At 46.2% G+C, this 25,205-nt stretch overlaps 3 protein-coding genes, 1 long non-coding RNA gene and 1 pseudogene across 5 annotated transcripts; 2 read left to right on the forward strand and 3 right to left on the reverse strand.

Moving 5' to 3' along the window:
- The first annotated feature begins 487 nt into the window (after positions 1-487).
- On the forward strand, positions 488-5,340 carry LOC120693487. Its single transcript, XR_005682996.1, has 2 exons — positions 488-1,034; positions 4,691-5,340. It is a non-coding gene; the product is annotated as an uncharacterized LOC120693487 (long non-coding RNA).
- On the reverse strand, positions 1,525-4,768 carry LOC120693486 (scarecrow-like protein 34). Its single transcript, XM_039976930.1, has one exon. It carries the CDS (start codon positions 3,863-3,865, stop codon positions 1,544-1,546), a length of 2,322 nt encoding a protein of 773 aa, XP_039832864.1. The 5' UTR covers positions 3,866-4,768; the 3' UTR covers positions 1,525-1,543.
- Positions 5,341-6,644: 1,304 nt separating the features above from the next.
- LOC120688793 (scarecrow-like protein 9) lies at positions 6,645-8,834 on the reverse strand. The gene has a single exon (XM_039971166.1). It carries the CDS (start codon positions 8,832-8,834, stop codon positions 6,645-6,647), a length of 2,190 nt encoding a protein of 729 aa, XP_039827100.1.
- A 4,804-nt stretch (positions 8,835-13,638) lies between these two features.
- Positions 13,639-16,992, reverse strand: LOC120687710 (LEAF RUST 10 DISEASE-RESISTANCE LOCUS RECEPTOR-LIKE PROTEIN KINASE-like 2.5). Of its 2 annotated transcripts, XM_039969736.1 has the most exons (4): positions 16,666-16,992; positions 14,846-14,878; positions 14,744-14,764; positions 13,639-14,653 (listed from the first exon to the last, which is right to left on the reverse strand). In XM_039969736.1, the coding sequence occupies exons 1-4, from the start codon at positions 16,940-16,942 to the stop codon at positions 13,746-13,748; spliced, it is 1,239 nt and encodes a 412-aa protein (XP_039825670.1). In that variant the 5' UTR covers positions 16,943-16,992; the 3' UTR covers positions 13,639-13,745. The 2 variants fall into 2 exon arrangements, with proteins under 2 accessions (XP_039825670.1, XP_039825669.1); XM_039969735.1 differs by having other exon boundaries at positions 13,639-14,764.
- Positions 16,993-19,725: 2,733 nt separating this feature from the next.
- On the forward strand, positions 19,726-20,889 carry LOC120688794 (annotated as a pseudogene).
- The last annotated feature ends 4,316 nt before the right edge of the window (positions 20,890-25,205 follow it).

The raw sequence follows: 25,205 nt of genomic DNA on the forward strand, positions 1-25,205 counted from the left end.
ACCATAATCTGACACTCGGCAAAGCCCCCTTTGCCGTGAGTGGCGTTTGCCGAGTGGCGTTTGCCGAGTGTTACACTCGGCAAAGAGTTTGCCAAGTGCAAATTGACCATTGCCGAGTGTAACCGGCACTTGGCAAAGCCAGTGAATCCGGTAGCGACAGTAGAGTCCATGTTCTTTGCCGTTTCTGCATGTTTCATCAATCAGCGTCAAATAACAATGCATGGTGCGATCAGCGTCAAAGAACAATGCATACGCTAACGAAGATCGTCACCTGCTTCCAGAAGTATCTGCCTTTACTGGAGTGATGATGATTACATTTTGCCGTCAGCGCCTTGACGCCAACATTTCAGATTCAGAAAGCTCACATCAGCCGTGACCTTATGGAAATGTGCTACTGGCGGTAGGGGAAGTATATGGGCTGGAAGCTGGGGGTATTAGCTAGTCTCAGGTCTCAGCCCACATCGAGGCCCATTAGCAGTGTCCCAAATAACGGGTTCGCCGTCTCATCATCTCCTTCCTCGTATCGTATGTTCCCAGCGAGGACAGAGGTGGCTGACGGCCATGGCGGATGCCGGACGGGGACGGGCCGCCGGCGATTGGCAGGGGTTACTCGCGGAGGAATCAATGCATTGCGCGTTCCGCACCTCGCCGTACCGGTTCCTCCGGCCCTGCATCTAGGGGGGCCGTCTCTGGCTATCCCAAACATTCCTTCACGGTCTGCCGTCGAGATCGTCGGACCCCGTCCTGGGGATGGACCCTGCGCCTAGAGAAGCGGCGCGATTCGTCTCCGGACACGCGCGCTGACGGATGGTGGTGTGGCGGGAGGACGAGGACGCTCTCAGGGCCTCTGACGTCAACGGCGGGAGCGGATGCTCTTGCTATGGAACTGTTCGATTGAATGCCTGACTGGAATCCGGCTCCAAATACAGGTGATGCACTTTCGGACGGGCGATCAGCGGCCGCGCTCTGGCGTAGCAGGAGGCCAAGCGCGCCAAGAGCCTGGGAGAAGACGTGGTTGTTCAGCAGTCCGCCAGGTACTGTGAACTTGTCCATTCCACGCCTCCGCCGTTTCTTGCTTGCTCGGCAGGCGCGCGCCTTGCCTTCCATTACTAGTAACTCATGACCGTTTTCCTATATAGCTCTGAGAAACAGCAATTCAGCATTGACTTGTACATTCCATTCTCCGCCTACTTTCATAAGGAAAAAAGAAAAGAACATGCTTGCAAGTATCGCCCATATATGAACTGTTTAGCTTAACCAGAACTCATGCTAGAAGGCAGCATTTTGACATGTGATACAAATACCATTTCATATCACAGAAAAGGCAACCTGGCGAATTCGCTCTTTAAGTATGAGATGAAACATACGCATCAGAAATGCAAATGTTTTGACAGGACAGCATTACCAGTATCCTGTGCTTTGTACTTTGGCAGCCCATTTCTATCATCTAGTTAGCAATCGCAATGCATTACCAGCGTACAATTAAAACCATATGAGTACACCACAGGTATAGAATATGTGGTTCGGTAGCACATCTTTGGTCTCAGTCGCCATTGTTTGACTCACAAGGTTTCCATGTGGCTATTCCATAGAGTATCCTTCCCTTCCATCCCAGCAGTAGCCATTGATCATCTTCGTTGGTGACGAAATCTTTATGATATTGTTTCACCATAGCTCTTGTTCCTTTCACGGTGTCCGGATTCAGTGGTAACTGCTCAAAGCCCGCCTTCTTGTTTCGTAGCTTCCACTTCTTGTAACTCTCTGGTCTCTCGATCCTTTCTGAACCTTCACATGCAATGACATTTAGGACAACAGGAAGATAGATATCCCTCTCTAGGATCATTCTTGCCTCATCATCCCGTGGAAGAGTTTTATCTATAATATCAAACAGTGCACTGTAGTGGTACATGACCTCTTTAAAACGTGTTAGAAAGAAGGGGGTACTGTATGATCCATTCACAACTCCATGGATGAAAACTTTGGGCTTCATCGTTCTTATGGTATTGAGAACCCTATTCCTGGCACTGTTTATGGATACTGTTTCATCAGCAAGATTCTTCAGGCGGTATATACAGTTGACTATGAGCACATCATCTTTTTCAATATTGAAATCGTCTATCTTTATGGTTTCCCATTTTGATGATATTCCCTGATATTCAAAAGATATATTGAACATGCTAGCATAATCAGCCAATCGCTGTCCTGCATTCCTGCTCGATTCATTTGGTCGAAAACCTGGTTGGGGTTGCTCAATGCCTGTAATTCTAACCTTAGGAGGTCCACCTTCCCTCTTTGCGAGTTGCTCAAATAGTGATGGCCATTGAAAACCAAAGCAAATGCCAAAATCGATAATGTGCACCTGAGGTTTTCCCTTTGAGACATCAATGATGGTCTTATTTGAGAAATAATATGGTGCCCTCAAGAAAGGGCATATTGCTATACTCAAATTGAATACCTTTAAAATGTCCACTGCATTCCTTCTTTTAGCCATCAATTTGTGATACAGTTGGCTTCCAGTTCCAGCTAATCGTACCTCAAGGCAGTCCGCTAGGCAAAATGCTAGCCTCTGAGAATCATCCCCACTCGTTGAAGCATGTTGCCTAATGATGCTCAAAATGTCACTCGCTAAGGTATGATTATTTACAGATACTGCTTGTGCACAGTGGATGAGGAGGGTTCTGAGATCCATCATCTCTTTCCTCTGTTGCTTCTTACCTTTTTTATTTCGCTGAGCTGATGTTCTTCCCTGGTCAGTCTGTGAATTTATGGTTGATCGACTTGACATAGCTTTTTGTAAAACAATACCTTGATCAACTGGTTCATGCTCAAAGCAGAGTAGAACTTTATCGAAAATCTCGTCTCGAGTCGGCTCATTGAAAGAAGTTGCAAACTGCTTGTTACTCCTTCCTTCTAACAAATCAAGGTCTTCCTTGTGCGAATTCATTTTCCGACACTGAGCCTCTGCATGCTTTCTTGACACTCCAACATTGAACTGAAGTGATTGATTATATCTACTATTGTTTTCGACAATGGCAAGTCCACCAACATTCAAACCAAGCTCCGTTGTGTATGTATCCTGAGTGAACTGTCTTGTCTCTCCAACAATGTCAGACAAACGCCATGGAGCTTCAAAAGCTTGCAAGTTGTGATTGTAGTGATTATTACCTGAGCTAATAGCTGCAGGGCAGTTACTGCATGACGGCCCATTAAACTTACTGATGCTACCGTCAAGAGTATTCGGGTGATCACAGCTACAGACTGGTAGTAGTTGAGTATTAGCTGGATAATTTTGTCCAACAAGTCTATACAACGGCTCCTCCATAGCTCTAAGTGCAGACTCACCATGATGTGATTTAGACTTTTCATCGCTGTCCTCCTGCATCAACAGCTTGTTTATGTATTTGAGGGTTATATCTGAGTTGATCCAACTTTCCTCTGAATATTCTGCCACGTTGGTTCCATACCAATCTGGTGTCATGTTGCTACTGACTTCACAGGATTGGGGAGCATGTATTTTACTCGAAGAGGATGCGCTCGATGCAACATAGCCATCATTGTTAACCGTAGTTGCCGCTGGTGGAAAATGGTCAATGGAGCTTGTTGGGTGGAATAGTAAATCCAAATCATTATACTTGTTAGTTGGATCCATGAATTTCAGAGAAGAGGCATAGCACCCAGGAGTATTTGCCATGCTGTGTGGGAAGTCATCAAAGTTGGAACTAAATCTGCCGTTGCACTCAACTGGTTGGTTGGGTGTTTGATTTTTGTACAAAAGTCGGACTGTCCCATACACAACATTGTCTAGAACTGCATTGTAAACAACGAACTTAGTATGTGAAACCAAAACTGATGTAGAGTACATCATATATCCTTCTACTCTCTGTCTTTTCTATCAGGCCTAAATATAAGAGAAATTTAATCTTCCATTAATCGTATTCTTGTAAGAGAAATTCTGAAAACACGCACTGTATAAGGAAATTTATGAGTTATTGACTTAGAGCTATCAACCTTCAAGTAATCAGAGCACATACTCAGGTTTCCATTAGAGTGTGAAACGTTCAATCAAACCGCAAACAATAGGTGGAAGAGAATGGACCTTGGTTATGTAATGAATCATCTCACAGTTGCATTTTTTTTTGTTAAATGTAGTGAATCGCTTCTGTAAAGTTTTTATAGGGCAGAAGGTTCAATAATTAAACTATGAATTTAAGGAGTCAATTGAGTAAAGTTGTGAGTGGAGTAACTCGTAAATCAATTGTAGAGTGGAGTAACTCGTAAAGGTAGTTTATTAAAAGTACAGTTAAGTCATAATTTACATGGGGTGGAAATTCATCTCAGTAGGTAGTAACTACCATCTGATATAGTATATAATTTGCATAAGCATTTACATATGGGTGGCTTAAATATAAATACCAAATATAGCCTCAGAGACCGCTAGTTCAGCAGATCTCCCTGCCAGAGATTACCTTCCATGGGTAAAACGGTTATGTCGGTAACGAACTAAGGTGTCACCTTTCATGTTATTACTATGTTAGATCATGCTTTGCAGTTGGCATCTCAATCACTGATTCTTTGTTTCTTCAGTTTTGCAATAGGCATGCACATACATTCGTTGATGGCATTTGACATGGAGCTGATAATGAATGAGGAGGTTCAGAGGGCCTTACCATTGTGTTTCTATTTCCTGCAGGGATCGATCACACACTATGGAATGGCGGCTTGGCGTTCCAGATGCGAAGGCTGACTTGGATGGTGAGCTGAATGGCGAACTGAGCCATGAGCAAAAACTACCACGAGGCAGCTCCTCTTATATGGCCTGGCTTAGTGGCCTCGGCACTGGCACTAGCCTGCAATCAGGCTGGCGATTACTCATCTGCCCGAGGAAAGCGAGAGCGAGTCAATGTCGTCACCTCGCAGCATGAGTTGCTCACTGGCGAATCCGACGAGGTTCCAGGTTGATAGCTACGGCTGAACCCGTCGTCGTTTTCTGTGAAGAAAGCTAATAGACAAATCAAGCTCTGGAGAAGGGCGTTGTTTCAGATGTAGCTGCTGGGATCAGTACGTCTGTTCCAGTTGGGAACCTCTGATTTGCAGTCAGGTGCCCACGACATCTAGAAAACACTGTCATTTTCTCTAGTTTTTTTTTACTAGTGATATGTAAGTCTCACGCCTAGAGTTCACTGCCATGCGACGCATTGGACAGAGGAGAGCACCAAGCTGGCAATAAGTTGGAGTTGGTCTGTCTCTGCAAATTTCTGTTCGTGTCTGCATCAAAACTCACGTGCTTGACGCTCGTCATCTTCCATCTGCGCTTGTGATAAATGCAAGATGCCCTGTTAATCCTCGTGTGTTGGATTTGGTATGAGCTGGCACTTGTTTAAGCCGAAAAGAAGACCATAATTGCTTCAAAGTTGCTTAGTTTCAAACATAGGATGCAAAGCGTCCACTAGAGCAACGCGACCTTAGTTGCTTCCTTCATGTCTAGTACACTGCACTCTCCAATATGCACTCTTCATGTCTAGCACCATTTGATCTGTGTGGTCTCCAACGTCTTGTTTTAACATTAACAACACCTCATATATTGTATGTATGCAACCATAAAATCAATATCATATAAAAGTGTTTCAAATACAAATCAATGGTATCAAATTTGTATGGTATAATATATAATTTTTTAAACTAGATGTAGGTCAAAGATTGAAATGTTTGAATTTTAGGCTGTTTGTGTGTCTTAAATTTTGAGATGGAGGGATTAATTTTAAGCGCAACAATCCTATTCCTGATCTTGTATCTAGCATAGTCTTTGACATTTGCCATCTAACTTTTTGGTATAATCTTCACTTTTTTTTTTGAGTCTTTGGAGATGCAAATTTAAGTAAATTTATAATATATAATATTTCCTCCATTCCAAATTGGCTTTTCTAGAATTGAAAATGTCCTGCACCGTGGGGCCATGCCCGCCAAGTACGATAGGAGGACGCGACGCTGGGCGCCCCCACTGTCCTTGCAGACAATCAGGCATTCTCCAAGAACCAAGGAGAACTCGTAGTTGTTCTTGTTCCACACTCCGCCAGGTACTATGCACTTGACCATTCAACGCCAGGTACTAGGCATCCTTGCTGTTGTTATACTGCTAATTGCTTTTAACTGGTGATGGTATTTTGCCATGAGGATCAGTAATTCAGCATTAACTTGCGCATTCCATCCTCCACTAGTTTCTTTTTTTTCCCTCTACTTCCATACAAATAGAACATGCTTGGATGTAAAGGTGTCTGAATATTGCCAAAATATGAACAAAGGTTGTGAATAGCCATTTACTACCCGGAAAGTAAAACTATGGTAGCAGACGAAACTGCGAACTGTAATGCAAATACCATAGATTATAGCACAGGAAGGCTACAGAACAAATTGGCTCTGTAAATAAGAAATTATATATTCACATTGGCAATGCAAATGTTTAACAGGTCAACATTGCCTATGCGATGTTTTGGACTCTGGAAGCCCATTTATGCGAGCTAGTCAGACAGTTGCAATGCATTACCAGCATACAATTAAAAACATATTATGAGTACATCACAAGTTCAGAACAGTGATGGACAAAATTCTCAAACCTCTGCTTTTATTGTGCAACAATAGCAAGCTTCTTAGGTTTCGTACGACTCATTAGGTTTCCATGTGGATATTGCTTTCAGTATCCTTCCCTTCCATCCTAGTAGTAACCATTGATCATCTTCGCCAACAACATAATCTTTGTGATATTGTCCGACGACGTCTCTTGTTACTTTCACAATGTCTGGATTCAGTGGGAGCTGCTCAAGGCCTGCCTTCAGGTTTCGTGACTTCCATTTCTTATAACTCTCTGGTCTCTCAATCCTGTCTGATCCTTCGCATGCAATGACATTGAGAATTGAACATAGATAGACATCCCTCTCTAAGATCATTCTTGCCTCATTATCTCGTGGGACAGTTTTATCAAGGATATCAAACAATGCAGAGTAGTGGTACATGACTTCTTTAAAACGTGTTAGAAAGAAGGGGGCGCTGTATGATCCATTAACCACTCCATGAACAAAAACTTTTGGCTTCGTCATTCTAATGGTACTGAGAACCTTATTCCTGGCACTGTTAATGGATACCGTCTCATCACCGAGTTGCTCCATTCGGTATAGGCAGTTGACTATCAGCACGTCATCTTCCTCAATGTGGAAATCTTCGACATGGATGGTTTCCCATTTTGATGATATTACTTGATATTCAAAAGGCACATTGAACATGCTAGCATACTCAGCTAACAGATGTCCCGTGTTCTTATTCATTTGATCTGGTCGAAATCCTGGCTGGGGTTTCTCAATACCTGTGATCCGAACCTTAGGAGGCCCATCTTCCCTCTTTGCGAGTTGCTCAAACAATGATGGCCATTGAAAACCCAAGAAAATGCCAAAATCAATAATGTGCACCTTTGGCTTTCCCTTTGTGACTTCAAGGATTGTCTTATTTGAGAAATGATATGTTGCCATCTGGAAAGGGTTTATTGCTAAACTTAATTGGAATACCTTTAAAAATCCCATAGCATTTCTGAATTTTGTGATCAACTTCTGATACAGCTGACTCCCAGTTCCATCCAATCGAGCCTCAAGGCAGTCCACTAGGCAAGATGCTAGCCTCTCGGTATCATCGCCACTTATTGAGCAGTTTTTCCTTATGATGCTCAGTATGTCACTTGCTAAGGTGTAGTTACTGACAGATACTGCTTGTGCACAGTGGATAAGAAGGGTTCTCAGATCTACCACCTCTTTCTTTTGTTGCTTCTTACCCTTTGTCCTCCGCCGAGCTGATGATGCTCTTCCTTGATCATTCTGATGTGCTGATTTGTTTGTCCTCTTTTCTCCCAGAACAATACCTTCGTCCATAGGCTTATGCTCCGAGAAGAGTAGAACCCTGTCAAACATCTCATCTCGGGTTGGCCCGTTGAATGAAATAGCCAACTGCTTTGTACTCCTTCCTTCTAACAAACAAAAATCTTCAGTGTGTGGATCATTTTGACACTGAACCTCAGATGATACGTCCATTCTTTTGTCTGCGACATTCACCGGTTTTTCTCGGCTACGCTCTTCAGCAACGGAAAGCCCATCAACGTCCAAACCACGCTCCATGCTGTGCGTCCCTTGAGCGAAATGTTTTGTCTCTTTGACAATGTCAGACAGACTCCATGGAGCTTCAACGGCTTGCAGGTTGTCATTAGAATGATTATTAGTTGGGTCCATGTAAGCAGAGCAGCTACTGGATGACTGCCCGGAAGACTTGTTCATGCAGCCGTCGAGGTTATTCAGATGATCACTGCTACATAGTGGTAATAGAGGATAAGCTGGTCTACTTTGCCCCAGAAGTTTATAGAAAGGCTCTTCCATAGCTCTAAGGGCATACTCTCCATGATGTAATTTTACCTTGTCATCATTGTCCTCCTGCATCAACAACTTATTTATGTAGTTGATGGTTATATCTGAGTTGACCCAACTGCTTCTGGAAGAGTCTGCCACACTGATTCCATACCAATCTGGTGTCACATTGCTACTGACCTCGCAGAATTGGGGAGCATATGTTTTACTCGAACTCGAATAGGAGGTGTTCGATGTAAAATGTCCTTCATCATTAGAAGTGCTTGAAACAGGAGGGTAATAATTCGTGGAGTTTGGTGGGTGCAAAAATAACTCCAAATCATTAGACTCATTGGCTGGATCAACAAATTTCTGAGATGGGGCATAGCTTCCTGAAGTACTCAACAAGCTACTTGAGAAATCATCAAAATTAGTATTAGATTTGTCATTGAACTCCATTGGTGGGGCGCTTGATCATTACAAAAAGTCAACCCCTTGTAAGCCCCCTGCAAACAATGAACTTAATATGTGTAAAACTAAAATAGATAACAAACTGTGTCTTCCCTCTTAATGAAAAACGAGCCCAGGCACGGTTGCGAAAATAAAAACAAATTGTGTCATATATCCTTCTAAAAAAACTCGACCGGGTGGGGAAAGACCGCCCCACCGGTATTAGCTTAAGAAGAAGCCTCGGCTTCCCCAACCGAGAAAATCCCCGAACCTTGGCCCCGCCCTGACACTGGGAGACGTAACCCCTGGGAACTACGCCTGGGCCATGTAAGGGTCCTCAGGCCGACCTAGGCCGTCTCACAACCAGTGCTTTGGCACACGGGGCCAGCGAGGGGATTTTTTTACCCTTAGCCTGAAATTCGCTCCCACAGGGAGTCGAACTCAGGACCTGAGGGATGCCGCCGGAGTGACTAACCAACTGGGTTAGCATCCTTTGGCGTGTCATATATCCTTCTAAACTAGAGTATTTTGTGAAGTAAATATATTAGTGGAATTGCATTTCCTTAATATTCTCTTGAAAATAAATTCTGAAAACATGCACCGAACCACACTAGTAATATATAGTACATGTAGAATATGGAGTACCAGTGTCCAAGTAGTCAAAGCAGTTTTTAATTTCAGTCTTTTAAGAGTATGAAATGCCCAATCCAACCACCAAAAAAAAACTATGCTGAAGAGAATAGACTTGCTAAAGGAGTGAATTGAACAAAGCTGTAGAGTGCCATGTGCATGAACTTGCAAAATAATTTCCTAAAAGTTAAATAAAGAAATTCTTCATGAAAAGCATGGCAATCCTTCCCTGGCCATACTTTACAAGAAGAAAATATTATCCCAGGAACATGGAAACACCAAATTAACTACCTACCTGTGAAGAACAGTTTTCTAAATTCTGATGTTTTGCATAAGCACAAAATTGTTGGGTTTAAGTTTAAATCCCAAAATTAACTTTAGAGGCAGCTAATATATTGTATCCCTATACTGTACATCATCATGAAAGAGCTAGCTAGCATTTAGGACAGCAACGAACTAAGATGTGTCACCCTTCATGTTATTACTCTGTCAGATCATGACACACCTACTTGCCAAGAAAAAAAAATCATTTCCTGAGATAACCACTTCAATCACTAATTGTTTATTCAGCCATTCGATTAGGCATGCACATATATTAGTCGATGGAAGAGAGTGTTACCACTGTTTTCCTGCAGGTACAGGTACAACACGCCCGATGGAATTCGCAGAGGCCTGGACAACACCCGGACGTACGTGAAGACGACTGACCCAGATGGAATGGCAACCTGAGGTGTGAGCAGAAGGAAAACAAGGATGCAACTTTCCTATGGCTATGGGCTCTTAGCGTTGTCTCTGGCCTGCAGTCAGCTAGCGTTACTCAGCCGTGCCGAGGGAAGCGAGAGCGAGTCAATGTCAGGTTGCAGCATGAGAGCATGAGTTGGCGATCAGCGGTGAGCCTGACGAGGTTTCCAGCGTGGATAGCTACGGCCTAGTACGGTTGAATTCGTCATCTGGTTCCCTGCAGGAGAGCTAGGGACAAAACGAGCTCAGGAGATGAGGCGTCGTTTCAGATGTTGCTAGAAAGGCGGCTATAGCAGGAACCATCGCTGCTGGGGAGTTGGTCCAGTTTGGAGCCTCGGAGTTGCAGTCAGGTAGGCTGGCGACGAAATGTTCCCTATTTTCTGAAGAGTTTGGCACAAAATAGTAGTATGTCAGTTGGTGCAACATGAATCATGTTGTACAAGAGATGGCATCGCTTTGGGCGAAATATTCCCTGCATTTGTAGATTTGCGTTCCAGGGTACTGATTGGGCACTATATGTTCAGTTTAATGCAGGGTGTGAACATACATGTAGAATTGGGCAGCACCGGGAAACTTTTTTTTTCTCGAACCTGCAAGAGAACTGCACGTCGTTGTATTAATAGGAAGAAAGAACGGTCCGATTACAATGCCAAATCCACGGGTTAGTTCTTTATTACAATCGCGCCAGCTGAAAAAGGGGGACAACCACACACTCCTTGCCACAGCACATCACTACGGCAGCAGCTCCCCCAACGCCTTTGCCCCAACCATCTTTCATAGGGTTGCTTGCTCAGCTATCTCCTGCAGGACGAGTTGGATGTCCGGGTGGCAACCATCGAAGACACAACGGTTGCGGAGTTTCCAGATCGACTAAGATGTGAGGATCACCAAGGTGTTCAGCCCTTTCCTAGCAGCCTTAGGAGCCTTGCGCATAGCCCATCTCCACCAATCTTTGAAAATGTCAAAGCCCAATGATGGGGCCAGGTGCAGCAAGCCGACCTTTCCAAGAACGACTGTCCAAACCTGTCTGGTGAAGACACAAGACGTGAAGATGTGCTGAATTGTCTCCTCCTCTTGATCGCAGAGAAGACAACTGTCCAGGTGTTGTAGCCCGCGACGTTCAAGTCGATCCGCCGTCCAGCATCTGTTGAGCATGACCAACCAAAACAACATCTTACATATCTAAGGGGTGCCCAGAACTTTCAAAGACGTTTGCACGACTCAAAAGTGGTTGAGCCCACCAATAACCTAGCCAAAAGAGACAAAGGATCAACAAACATGGAAAATTGGTGATCTACAGATCTCCTGTCACATTCTCACACCTAAATTAAACCAGCTACGCGCACTGACCACTATCTTTAGAACTAATCGGATCCATATGCACTTAAAACAGCAAAATTTTGACGGTTTGTTGGGTAAATCCCTATTGAACCACTGTAATCATGGATTGAAATATGTACTGGAAGTCTGGCATGAATACGAGCACAGATGATACAAGCATACAAAGTTATCAGATTAAATCACTAGGGGTTTTCACTAGGACTTGTCAAATTCGACACTTGTTTGAGTTCTTTTTTCGTTCTTTGCTTTACTAAAACCTTTATCCATGGGCATGGGCTGGCCCAATGTAACTCAAGGGTATTCAGTTAAGTACCCTATTATTTTTAACAAAAGAATTGTATACATAGTACTATATCCTATGTATATATTATTCAAAAAAAGGAAAATAATACAAACAAAACGGGCTTCTCAAGTCCCAATCTTTCTTTTAGCCCAAAAACCCTCAGCAGTCCATCTCCCATCCCCACTGCCGGCCCACTTAGCCACACACACGGACACGGCCCAAAAATCATGACCCAGACACGCAGTCTGGTCTCGCTCCCCTCCCCATTCCCCTTCGCCTGCACTAGCCGCCGCATCCCTGCTGTCGCCGGCCGCCGCCTCCCCGGCCGTCTCTCCTCCAGGCCCCATCCCCCAACAGCCAGCGCCCAGCCGCCCAGCGCTCGCAACTCACGCAGGCGCTGGGGCAAGGCTCCGCCGCTCCGGCAGCGGGCCACCTGCCGGCCTCCATGTCCATCGCCTCCCGCCATCCTCGCTAGTGAAGGGATGGGGAATGAGAAAGAGTCGCCGGAGTTGAACGGCTGCCGTTTTCGTAATCTCTCTCCTGCATTTGATACGCAGTGCCTCAGTGGTACTTCACCTCATCGTCAACCATCCAAACAAAGAGCTAGCCAGCTGCTCTTTGTTCGCAGTCTTCAGATATCAGCGCCTGAAGTCTCTGCTCCCCCCCCCCCCCCCCCTTTTTTTTTTGAGATGGTCTCTGCCCATTTTGTGGGCAGGTGAATAAATGTACAAAAGGTCTAACCGCTTTTAGAGTTTGAGGGAAGGCATGTTTTGTTTTGTTGAAGAATGTATGGTTTTAATCTTAATCTTGCTGGAGGTACAGACAGTGGCGGGCTCAGGATTTAGCAGTTGGGTATTCAAAATTGTAAAGCGTACTATTTTTTTAACATCTCAAAGCACAAATTAGTAGCATATAATCGAGTACCGATAACACAAATTAATCATAATTTGAAATGGCTCAACATATATATAGTAGATATATATAATAGATGTACTAAATGATCAACATATCAGAGTGGGAATATATGAAATAAATAGAGAATAAAATTGTAAAACGATAAATAGCATTGATAATGATGCTTACAAACTACAAGATAACTTTACGTTCCTTCATGGCTTGAAAGTACTTGATGACGTCCTCATCTTTCGCTTGCAAGAAGAATTCTCTTTCAATGAATGTGGTCAAACAATTATTCAAAATCCCATCTTGCTTCTTAGCTTGTTTTTGATAGTGTTCATTGCAGAAAAGATCATCTCAACACTAGCAGTTGCAACAGAAAGAACTAGAACCAATTTGAGAAGTTTGTACACAATGCTATACCGAGAAACCATATTTCTTTTAACTATCATCATAGATAACTCTGCTAGACTTTTCAAAATTTTGAAGTTCTCATCATTTCTCATAGCAGCAATATAGAGGCGTAGTTGAAAACGAAGTTGGTTAATTTCTTCAAGATCAAAGTCATCAGGATAGAACCTAGCAAGCTTAACCAACTTCTCAATATCAAAGGCAGAAAAGGAGTTTGCTGGATTGAATGCTGCCATACATCTAAGTAGCTCTATGCTTATCTCATCAAACCTATTATTCAGCTCCACCAGTTGCCTATCAATGACACCCCAAAACATATCAGTATGAAACCGATTGTAATTAGTGGCACCTTTATAGAACTTAGCCGATCTTTGTATAGGAGTATACTTTCCATCCATATCACAACTTTAATTTTGTGCTTCTCACAAAAAGAAGTGACTTTCTTAAGAAATTCTTTCCATCCAGCTTCTTTTCTCAAAACATCCAATTCTACCTCTGTGAACTCAAGAAGAAACAACATTTTGTTTTGTTGAAGAATGTATGGTTTTAATCTTAATTTTGCTGGAGGTACAGTCGTACATAAATACTGATAGGCTTAAACTGAAACTTCCACTCTGTCAGCACAAGAGAGATTGTGGTGGAATATGCAAATCACCTTCCCTACATTCTAACATTTCAACTACTCTAGTCATAGATGGGCGATTGTTAGGCTGCAGCTGTATGCACCACAATCCAACTATTATCAACTTTCTGACAATCTCATTATCAGCACTGATCCCACCGGCATTCAGGCAGTATTCCTCCATGTTCTCGTAGATCCATTGAGGAAAATATTTGCTGCTAGTCTCTGAATTTTTACTGATATTCTCCCTTGCTCCGACCATCTCAAGGACCGTCATCCCGTAACTATAGACATCAGACTTGCTACTTATTTGTCCAAATTGCGGTGAGAAGACCTCTGGGGCAATGTAGCCGATGGTTCCCCTTGTACCATTAATAGAGATAATGCTCTCTTTTGCCATGCACAATTTTGCCAATCCAAAATCAGATATTTTTGGGCACAAATCTTGATCCAACAAGATATTGTGGGGTTTAATATCAAAATGCACGATGTTAGTACCGCACCACCGGTGAAGATACTCAAGTCCATGGGCAATGCCAACTGCAATACCAAACAATTTCTCCCAACTTAGTGACTTCTCCCCTTCAGAGTTTCGTCCAAATGCAAATCTGTTAAGTGAACCATTTGGCATGTACTCGTAGATCAGAGCTCTTTTTGGTCCTTGGAGACAATAACCTAGCAAAGTCACAACATTAACATGAGAAGTTCTCATAAGGCTTGCTAACTCGTTCATGAATTCCTGGCCATCATCTTTCGAATTGTTGGGAAGCTTCACTGCTACAAGACGCCCATTTGGCAAGCTGCCCCTGTATACAGTACCAAAACCCCCTTTCCCTAGCTTGTGGGCGAAGGACTCGGTTAGTGTCTTCACTTCTGAATAAGTATATCTCTTTGGGTACAGAGCTTCATGATTTTGCAAGAATGATTCAATGGTTGGAGTCCGTTTGGAGTATACGACACATATACAAAGGAGAAGTGACAGTAAAATTGCACCTGAGATAGCCGATACCATATCTGCAGTAACAACTATCGCAATGATATAATAGATATGAATAGAGGAAGTCATATGGTTGTCATCTGAGAGTTTTTCCTTACATGTTATGTCTTTCTTCTTTGAGCTTCTATGTCCTGCAACACGTAGCATATCTTGTTAAGTTCCTGAAGAAATGTTGTAATGTAACAACTACTATTACACAACAATTCCTAAAATTGTATCCTTAAGTGTTCCTATAATTCCCATCCCTACCAATTTTCATAACTAGCTGTTATGGATACACAGAGCACACCTGCCGATTGCACAACCAGTTAGCTAGGATAATCAACATCCATTCAAGCTCACTTAGTGAATAACGACGAATCAGCAAGACGTGCATAACCATGAACCAGTAATAAGAATACACATTCCACGGAAGAGGGATCAATTTTGAGTAATTCTTACAAATCAAAATATGAAATTGCATCTTTTAATAGGCACCAGCTTCTAGATGCAATTAATACTTATTAAAAATAAATGGAATATAATGCATTCATTTAGAACAATTGAGAAATCATTTAGAATGCATGTTATGTCCTGAGGATATTATCATCAATCATTCACTAACAAAATAGATAAGAACCAAAGGCATCATAGTTTAGGCATCGATAGATATCAAATTGAACGAGTGGGGAAAATGCAAATGTATCAATTTTGGAGATAAATGCATATCATACTGACTGTTCATTTGGATTTTGGAACATGCGAGAATAATAAAAATAAGACATAAAAATAAGACATTCATCTTTGATGAACCCATTTCATCATTTTTCAATTCACCATTATGAATATTTCAACAAAGCAGTTTAAAACTTAGTTTTAATCCTACTCCTGCTTCAACATCAAAATTTACATAGTCTAACCGATATTTCAATGAAGCAATTAAAACATAACTCATAACATTCATCAATCCAAATTAAAACATAGCTAGGTTGAACCTCTATATTACATACTAACTAACTTGGTCATAAACTCATAACAAAGTCCAGCTAATATTAAGTTTGTGGTCATAAATAGTAAAAAGGGTGAACAATGCTATCAAAAGCATCACAAATGCACCAGGTCATCAAATGCACATTCCTTTAGAATAACACGTCGTTTTTACTATAGCATCGTTTGATTGTAGTGTAATTCACTTTAGAGACAGTACAATACGGCCGGGCAGCCCCGCTAGGTGAACCTGCAAGACCACATGATCCCATCTAAGCGGCTACCATTATAGCACCGACAATATCATGCTATTAGAGCAACCGCATTTTTTACGATAAAAGGAGTAAACTGGCCTCTATATCCAACAGAGCAGCGGCATGTGAGCCTCAAAAGCCCATAAAGTAGCAGCATGATAGTGCAGCCTAACTGCGCTGCATATAGATCCGACCCAGCATCAATACCACCCTATATAGCTAGGGCACATCATAGCAAGGCATGTCATGTCATGTACGAGGAAGTGGTAATGGTTGGCGATGAGAATGGGAAGAGAGGAAGTGTGTGGAGGAAGAAAATGGAGAGCAGTGGGGGTGGATTGGACTTTGGATTTTAGGGAGAAAGGTGGCCCCAACCGGATACCCTAGATTGTTTTTGATGGTTTGTTTTACGAGGCAACATGTGAGGCTGTCTTAGTCATAGAACCAGCAAAGATAGTTCCTGTCGGTCGTTCTCTTGTGCCTGCAAGATTGTCGGTACAGAACTACAGATTGATTTTCTGTAGTAATGGAAAAATGTTAGTACGAAAACTAGGTTTCTAGAAAAAAAATATTCTAAATGTGACTTGCAAATTTCTTATGAAAGCTATATAGACCAGCTTAGTGTGCTCGATTCAAAACTTTCCTTAGATCCTAATAAGAAAAATAATAGGTTTATGTGTTCCAGAGTCCGGGCTTACTGCAATCCGAGGTGCGAACGCTGCCGTCGGAGCACAGGCAGCCGACGAACTCGCCCCTGTGGTTGTAGCTGCACTTCCCCTTGGTCTGCTCGCACACGTAGCACGGCCCCGCGCTCGGCTCCCAGCTCAGCTGGAACCCTCGCTTCAGCAGCTGCCCGTACCCGTCGCTGTGCAGTTGCTGATGGTACTCGGCGCTCGGTAGCCACCAGTCCTTCAGCACCGGCACGACGACCGCCGTCCTGCACGCCCGCGGCCACTCAGCATCTTGCCGTTCCATGTCAGACCGCCGCGCCACGAAAGACACCCCGCGCCCGCCCGGGAAGCTGCTGCAGTTGATCGGCGGGATGTCCGGCGGCGGCGCAGGAGTGCCCGCCGTGAAGACGCAGTCGTAGAAGAAGGAGAGGTCCTCGTTGTTGGCCGTGGCGGCCGAGAGGCTCGACGTCGCCGGGACGGTGACGTTGTGCGTCACCCTCGGGCACTCGCCGCTGCTGAGCAGCAGGTCCCTGTCCACGAGCCTGACGGCGTGGTTCTCGTAGCTGATGTCCAGGATGGTGTAGTTGTGGCCACTGAGCCTCAGGATCGCGCAGCCGCCGTCGCAGGTGACGGCCATGCCGGGGTACCCGCAGTAGGAACGCGCCGCGGCCGGGTGCCCGTCGTCGCCGCCGCCGGCCAAGGCTGCGTTGGCGAGGAAGAAAGGGTAGTGGACGTCGATGTGCCCGCCGCACGGGAGGGACTTGTGGCACATGCTGGGGTCGTTCTGGTGTGTGTGGGCGTGTGGCCGACGGTGCCCTAGCTCGCCGCTGCAAGCGGCCAGGGAGACGGCGGCGAGGAGGACGAGGAGCAGGAGAGGCATATATTATCGGCGGGGGCGAAGTGCAAACCAGCAAGCAGATGTGCGGTACGTTGCTTACCTTAAACCTGGTTTATATATATAATGCTCAGCTTGCTGGGTAGCTGGTTTGGTCGCGGAGTAGGTGGCAGCCGTCTACAGTGATTTTGACGCTGATGTCCACGGTCTCGCCTCGAAGCGTGTGTGTAGTCGAAATCCAGATCATGTATGTAAAATCTTTGGTGTGCATTAGGTAAAACCTTTGGTGTGCAGTAGCTTAACTTTTGGTTTACAAACGTCTCACGCGTACGTCCTGTCAGCATGTTTTTTGAGGGCAGCAAAACTGTTGGGGAGTTCCGCATGCACGTACAGGTACACGCAGGGGCGGATCCAGCAGTGGGTCTGGAGGGGGCTTCAGCCCCTCTTAGCTATCGCCGATGGATTCATGGAACTCCTCCTATAATTTTTTGACATAAATACATTATATGGAGTCATGGAGAGGCTAAAGTTATTTAGAGGTAGAAGAAAGCATTTCCTAATAATTATCCTGGACATGCCACTGCAGGTACGTCCTGTTAGCATGTGGGTAGCTGAAAGGAGAAAAAGACATAACCTTCAGCATGAAAGGATCATGTATTTAGTTTGCCAAGAACCTCATATATACTCTTAAGAACATGCATAGAGAATACACCATATATACCTGGCATGTAAACTTAAGCGTGCCTTCCTATTGTCCATATAACTAAGCACGCCCCCGTATATGGCACGGCAATGATGAGCCAATCTTTCTGCATAATCACGCGGTTAACATTGAACACCGGTAAAATGCGTGTATTAATTAAGCGAGCTGGTGGACGCATTTGTCTAGCATTCGCCCCATATTTTAACAGTATACCACTGTAAAGTTGTTGCCCAAACCTGCGTACCAAGAGCTGCCCGAGACTAACGCACCTTTAGCTTCTTCTAAAAGAAGCAAGAAAGGAGGGGAGCGGATCATGTGTCGCACGTTCGGGTGTGCTACTTTTAGCCCCAAATGGCAGCCAGCTAGCTATAGCGAGCGACTAACGACAAAATGACAAAAGGAAACAGAAAAAAAAAACGAATGTGCAGTCAGCATGCAGATCCCACCAATCACGGTGTCACACTGATGACTGATCCAAGGCCACACGAACGAACGAAGTGGGGGCAAGGTAAACTCGGGCGCAGCTTCCCCACCGGCCACCGGCCGGCGCCACCGCGCGACACACGGGCAGCATGTATATCCCGTCAGCAGTGATGCCTGCTGGTTAAGGTGAAAATTAAAGCTATGGGTGTGCCTCCTCGTCAATCGATTGATAGATTCTTTATCTATCAACCACCGGTGCCACGTGTCTTGTTTCAGTTTGGATTAAGCAACTTAAAACTCCTCATCGGAGACAGCTGCCACATGTCACATTTTTCTCCGGTCGGGCTGATCTCGACGCGGTGCCGACACGTTTCTTTATTCACGGGTTTTACACTTTTATTACTACTACGGGAGTAGTAGTACACGTTGTTCTTTGAAGTTTGAACAACGACGGGCACTAGCAAAGAACGCCATCAGCAGAGACACTGGACACTGGCAGCGTCAGCTTTCTAGTTCCAGAAAGAGATCCTCATCCTACGTCAGTTGGATTCTGGCTCGTTCGAATATTTCGTTTTCTCAGGAGAGGAGAGGAGAGGAGAGGAGAGGAGAGGAGCATCCTAGAGCATCTGGCACATTAACATCCATCATGGCATAGTCCATAGCGTGTGTGTCTGTGTTCCCACATGTGTGTGACTCGACAGCACACAGCAGCAACCAACGGTTTGCTGGAGTTTGAGGAACCAAGATAATATACACTAGTAGCATGATGTATCTGATGTGGACCATCCATTCCTCTTTGGGGATGTGTGATGTACCTGTTCTTGTCAGATTTATGTCCTGTTGGTGTATAATATTTTTTTCATATTGTATGCATACGTATTTCAGGTTCCGTGTTGTACGAGTCGAGAACATGAGATTAAAATACTGAATAGGTCCGGTTGGTGAGCATTTCAAAATCATTTGAATTCTCTCACTTTCTCTCTTCATCTGCTCAGTCCTATCTGCCCCCTCTCTCTCCTCGTAGATCGGCCGCCACCGTAGATCTGCACAAGATTCGGCACCGCCGCCGTAGATCTGCACAAGGTCCGGCCCCCTGGGCATCATCCGCCAGCGCGGAGGTCGGGCCATGGCACTGCGGCCCGGGTGGCACGGCGCGGCGGCCTCAGCGTGGAGGCTGGGGCACGACGCCGCAGCCCCCGGCGGCGTGGCGTCCATGGTGCTCCCGACGGCTCCGCGCCTCTCCCGCCGCCATCGGACTCTAGGTGCATCGCCGCTCTGCTTAGCGGCGCATGCCTCGGCGCTGCCTTCCGACCTCTATGCAGCGTCAGGATGCCACTGGAGGACATCGATACGGGCTAGTGCGGCGCGGCGTCCCACCCGTGCCCGCTGCTCTACTACGCGCACAGGGATGGTAGCCTCGTGGCGCACCTCCGGCGCGGGCGCGTCGGGCTGGCCGCGTCCGTGGCCGCGGAGAACTTCACCTTCGCGTGTGCGCACACAGCCTTGGGCGAGCCTGTCGGGGTCGCCGGGTTCGGGCGCGCCTCGCTCTGCATGGCAGCGCAGCTCCCCCATCGCTCTCCGGCAGGTTCTCCTACTGCCTCGTCTCCCACTCCCGTGCCGACCAGCTCATCCGCCCCAGGCCCCTCATCCGGGGTCGCAACCCGGATGACGCCGCCGGCCTCGGCGCCGCCTCCGGGGCCGGCGACTTCATGTACACTCCACTGCTGCACAACCCGAGGCACCCGTACATCTACTCCGTGGCGCTGGAGCCAATCTTGGTGAGCGCGACAAGGATCCCAGCCGGCCCGGAGCTCGGCCGGCAATGGAGGCATGGTGGCGGACTCGTGCACGGCGTTCACCGTGGTGGCCAGCAAGACGTACTCCTTGGGTGGCCGAGGCGTTTGCCCACGAAATGGCGGCGGTGGGGTTCGCTCGCGCCGGGCGCGCCGAGGCGCACATGGGGCTGAGGCCGTGCTACGGCTATGCCCCATCGCGATGCTGGAGGTCTTGCGGCGGTGGGGGATGTGTGACTGTCCGACGCGTCCTGGCGGCGCCCAACTCGAGCCTCAGCTCGGCCAACAGCACCGGCAGCCTGCCGCGGTGCTCCAACCTGTCTCGCCTCCCTTTCGACTGCTCCCTATCAGCCGCACCGGTCGGGCGACGCGGCATAGGCGGCGATCCGTGCGGCGTCCACGTCGGCCGTCGCGCTGATCGGGCCCCGCTACGTAAAAAGACAACAAAGGAGACACTGAAATCAGTGACATGGAAGAAAAACACGTCACTAATATAAGAATAGTGACAGCTACAATTACTACATGTCACTATTATCTTTGACCAGATAAAAATGCCCATACTATAGATTTATTGTTGGAAATATGCCCTAGAGACAATCATATTTACTTGTATTCATGATTAATAAAGTGTTCCTTGAATATTCATGGATGACAATTTGTATTGATTAATGTTTATGTGAAGTATTTGTGAAACTCTTGTATAAATATTCTAAAATGTTCTTAGTCGGAGTTCATGTGAGGAGACACATGAATATTAGACTAGCACATGTATTAGTTGATTGACTATGTTTCATAAGTCATGGACATGGGGATGTCAAACTAATAATGTGAGTTTATGTGAGACATGAGATAGAACTGACCCAATACCAGATGATGACTTCTCATTACACAATATGTACGCTGTGTCCTAAGACCTTAGATCGTCGTATGTACTCAAGATGTGAATTGACTTACTTAGGAGCCATCAAACACTACACCGTAACTGGGTAGTTATAAAGGTGGCTTTCGGGTCTGTCAAAAAGCATGTTGTGAGAAATAATTGGTCAAGATGGAATTTGCCCCTCTACAAGAGAGAGATATCTCTGGACCCCTCGAGTGATTCGGATCAAGAAATGCATAGCCATGCTAGGGTTTAGAGTTAACCAAGGATTCCGAATCACAGGATCGAGAAAGAGTGGTCGGCTTCAAGCTAGACCAAATATCGTGAGGCAAAGGGAACACTATATATAAGATTGTGACGGCTCAACAGATATGATTCGTGTGTGCATAGGAGTTGACACGTCTTGCTAGAGACCGCTATCAACTATTGGCGAGTAGGAGTACTCGGGCCATGTCTATTCGCGCGTGAGCCCATAGAGTCACACACTTAAGGGCCAAAAGTCTAATGAGGATGAGATCCAAATTAGACTGGGTTTAGATGCACTAATGGGCTTCAGTTGGCCCATTAGGGGATGCCGAAGGTGGGGGCCATGGCGCCCAAGGTGGGGCCCATAGGAGCCCACCAAAGGGGGCGCCTCCATGGCTATATAAGGAGAAGGGAGAGGTGGGGGCGCCCCCCTTAAAAACCCTAGCCGCCCCCTCCTCCCTGCTTCACTTCCTCGTGCATCTAGCTTTAGTTGTTCTCGCGGATCTAGCAATCCGGAGTGCGAAGCTTCTTCCCGTACGTGTGGACTTCGTGGAGTTGATGCGCTTGCTGCACAAGGATGAGCCGTTCGTGAGGAGGTTCACGCAACTGCACTGCCGGCTTCCATCTGCACTACACCGACGCGCTACAAAAGTTCCGCAACCGCGCGTCTAGTGGTAATCCTGTGATCTATAACTGCAGCAATCCTGGTTTATGCGGTAGAATTTTTTTAGTTTTTACTACCTCATATTCCTACATTTATTAGAGACGTTGTTCAATGAAACGCGTCACTAATCTGGAGACAAGAGACGGGCTTTATAAAACACCATCACTGATATGGTCACTCATTGGTGACTCGAATTATTGAGCCCGTCGCTGTAACAACCCAAGTCCGGACCCAAAATTTCTTTTCAATCCAATTCAACTACCTCATGTCCGCCCTGATCCTCTGCAAGCCGCTTCCCACCCTCAATTCTTCTCTCTCTCTCTCCCCGCCTCGCCCTCCACGGGAGGAACGCCGGGACCCATCCCCTCTGCACCGCGCCCTCTTGGGCGAGACGCCAGGATCCGTCGCCGGCGCCCCCACATCCTCAGCGGGCCAGACGCCATTAGTGACGGGTGTTCGCGCGTCACAGATGTGGTTCACATTAGTGACGAAAATTTAGTGACGCTAATTTCAGACGTCACTAATGTTAGTCTACAGCCGTCACTAATATGGTATTATGATGTAGTGCCTTGGGACTTCAAGCTGCTGCGCCGCGTCGGCGGCGGCGACAACGGGGCCGTGTACCTCTCCCGCCTCCGGGGCGCCGCAAGGGAGGGCGCGTGCCACCTCTATGCGATGAAGGTGGTGGACCGGCGCGTCGTGGCCAAGAAGAAGAATCTTGAGCGCGCGGCGGCGGGGGTGGCGTACGTGCACATGATGGGCATTGTGTATCGCAACCTCAAGCTGGAGAATGTGCTGATCCGCGCCGACGGCCACACCATGCTCATTGACTTCGACCTGTCGCTGGAGTCCACGTCCTCGGTGTCAAGGCCTGGGCGGTGGCCGAGGCAGGCGCGGAGCAGGGCGAGCCTCCAGGTTTCCATGCCACCCTTCCTGTTCTTGCCTCTCCAACTCTTTTTTTTTTGTTCTTGATTTGCCTATTGTTTTATCGGAAAAAGAAGAGCTGTTCTAAGGGAGGAGTGAGTTGCTGGCTCGCTGTTCTTGCCAATTGGGGAGGGAGCAGCTGGTTTTCTTGCTTGTAGAGCCGCTGTTCTTGCCGAAAGAGAAGAGAAATGAAGGCCCGCTCAGCTCTATGACGATGGGTGCCGCTGCTTAAAGTACAGCGAGCTCATGGACCTCTCGTCTGCGATTATACCCTAGCTTCTTGTGTGATTGTGCCCGTGGTTATGCATGATGCAAACAATTTCTTTCGTTTCTTTTCTTTTGCTGTTGGCAAGGTGAATGCTAGAAGGTGTTGGTAGATAAGGTCAAAGCCAGATCTCGTGTACAGTATGTACATGTTTTGTATTAATGTATGTAAAGCTAATATGTTCAGTTGAGCAACCTTGTACATGGAATTTTTTATTTCTCTTGATATTGCTTTTCATGAGCAAGACCTATGGTCACGTGTTCATATGTTCTTCATATGATGTACCATGGTTTTATATGGTGTACCAGCATGTTCAAAACAAATTTTTAGTCTATTATTAGTGGTGATTCATCTATGGCAATTCATCCTTGTCCGGAACAGGGGGGATCGCGAACACCTCGTACCGCGCTGACACGGTGGGATCGTGGACGAGGAACATGTCCGGATAGAAACACTCCATCCCTCTCTGACGAGGCGGGTCGTCCTCGGGCAAAGGCGCGCGCCGCCCCGTCGCGGGGTTGAGCACGGCGCCGTGGAGAAGGAGGAGGCCGTTGCAGTGGTCTCTGACGGTCGTGTGATGAGGCAGATGCTGGTAGGTGATGGGCTCCGCGGAGGGGCGCGAGAAGAGCTCCGCGGACGGCAGGTTGTTGTAGTTGATGAAGAGGCCGGCCAGCGAGCGCGGGAGGAGCAGGTCTGCGCGCAGCAGGCGGCGGCCGTCGATGAGCGCTCGCCACGCCGGGCAGACGCAGCGGGAGACGGCGAGGCCGCGCGGCGCGAGCCGGCTGAGGATGCTGCCAGCACGTCGTCGGGGAGTAGCTGCGCCGCCGGATCCTCCTCCTCCTCCTCCTGCCGTCGTCCCATCTTGGGGATTGTTGCTTTGGTTTCGTCCCGCGTCTGCGATCCTAGGAGCTAGCTAGCTGCAATGATCACGATCTATCTGCCCTGCTTATCGATCTGCTACAATTCGTTCACGCTCTGCCTTGTTAAGTTTCGTCCGTCAGAACCAAAATTCGTTCCCGATCCGTATTCCCTTGTGAAAGCCCGGCCGCGATCGAGACGCGCACGGCAATGATCCGTCCCCGACGCGGACTAGAGACAACCGACGGCGCCGAGGCCTTCGCCAGGGACCAGGTACGTGCCCGTCATCTCGTTGGTCCCTCCTCCAAAACTTCCATCTCAAAGGACACTACTAATAATAACTTCACTTGAGATAAAACCATCAAGTACGTTTCAAGTGCTCCTGCATTATTATGCTTTTGATTTGATTGTCAGGGGCTGTAGACCAAGGAGCCAAGCCACTTCATCACGGAGCACAACATCGAGAGATTGAGGCAGGCGAAAGAAGCCAACAGGGTGCAGGTACCGTCTCAGTTCCTCAGCTTCCCTTGTCCATCAGCCTTCGGCCGGAAAAGATAGATACGGTTCTTGAATTTGTATTCGCGCGGGAAGATAGACATAAAAACATGAGTCTTTTATCATCTTTGACTGCAATGTTAAGCAGATACTAGGTTGGCGCGCTATGTGCGCCTATTGACTTAAAGTAGTAATAAAAATATATTATTCGCTACAATGTCGAAGCAATGAATCAAATCTAAAAGTTACAATAAAATGGTAAAGTAGTTCAGAGTCTGAGAGCGCGTCAATCTAAAGAATTTTAGTATAGTGGTACATATATTTTTCCTTAGGATTTTTTTTGTATTAGTAGATATAGTTTATGGATTGGTTTATATTGATTATTGATATTGATAGGGACGAAAAGTAAGATTAGTAATAAATAAATAATTTAATTATATTTTGTCAGTTTATGAAGTGGAATTGAAGCTAAAAAACTAGT

The sequence above is a fragment of the Panicum virgatum genome, chromosome 9N, assembly GCF_016808335.1.
Source record: "Panicum virgatum strain AP13 chromosome 9N, P.virgatum_v5, whole genome shotgun sequence".
NCBI lineage: Eukaryota > Viridiplantae > Streptophyta > Magnoliopsida > Poales > Poaceae > Panicum > Panicum virgatum.

What these genes read in the sequence shown, in the direction of transcription:
- LOC120693486 (XM_039976930.1), bottom strand. Translation starts at nt 3,865, where the DNA reads ATGATGTACTCTACATCAGTTTTGGTTTCACATACTAAGTTCGTTGTT.
- LOC120688793 (XM_039971166.1), bottom strand. Translation starts at nt 8,834, where the DNA reads ATGGAGTTCAATGACAAATCTAATACTAATTTTGATGATTTCTCAAGT.
- LOC120687710 (XM_039969735.1), bottom strand. Translation starts at nt 16,942, where the DNA reads ATGGAACGGCAAGATGCTGAGTGGCCGCGGGCGTGCAGGACGGCGGTC. An exon ending in CGTTCGCACCTCGGATTGCA is followed by an intron (nt 14,879 to 16,665) that starts GTAAGCCCGGAC and finishes TACGTGTTGCAG; the next exon opens with GACATAGAAGCTCAAAGAAG. An exon ending in AAAGAAGAAAGACATAACAT is followed by an intron (nt 14,765 to 14,845) that starts GTAAGGAAAAAC and finishes TTGTTACTGCAG; the next exon opens with ATATGGTATCGGCTATCTCA.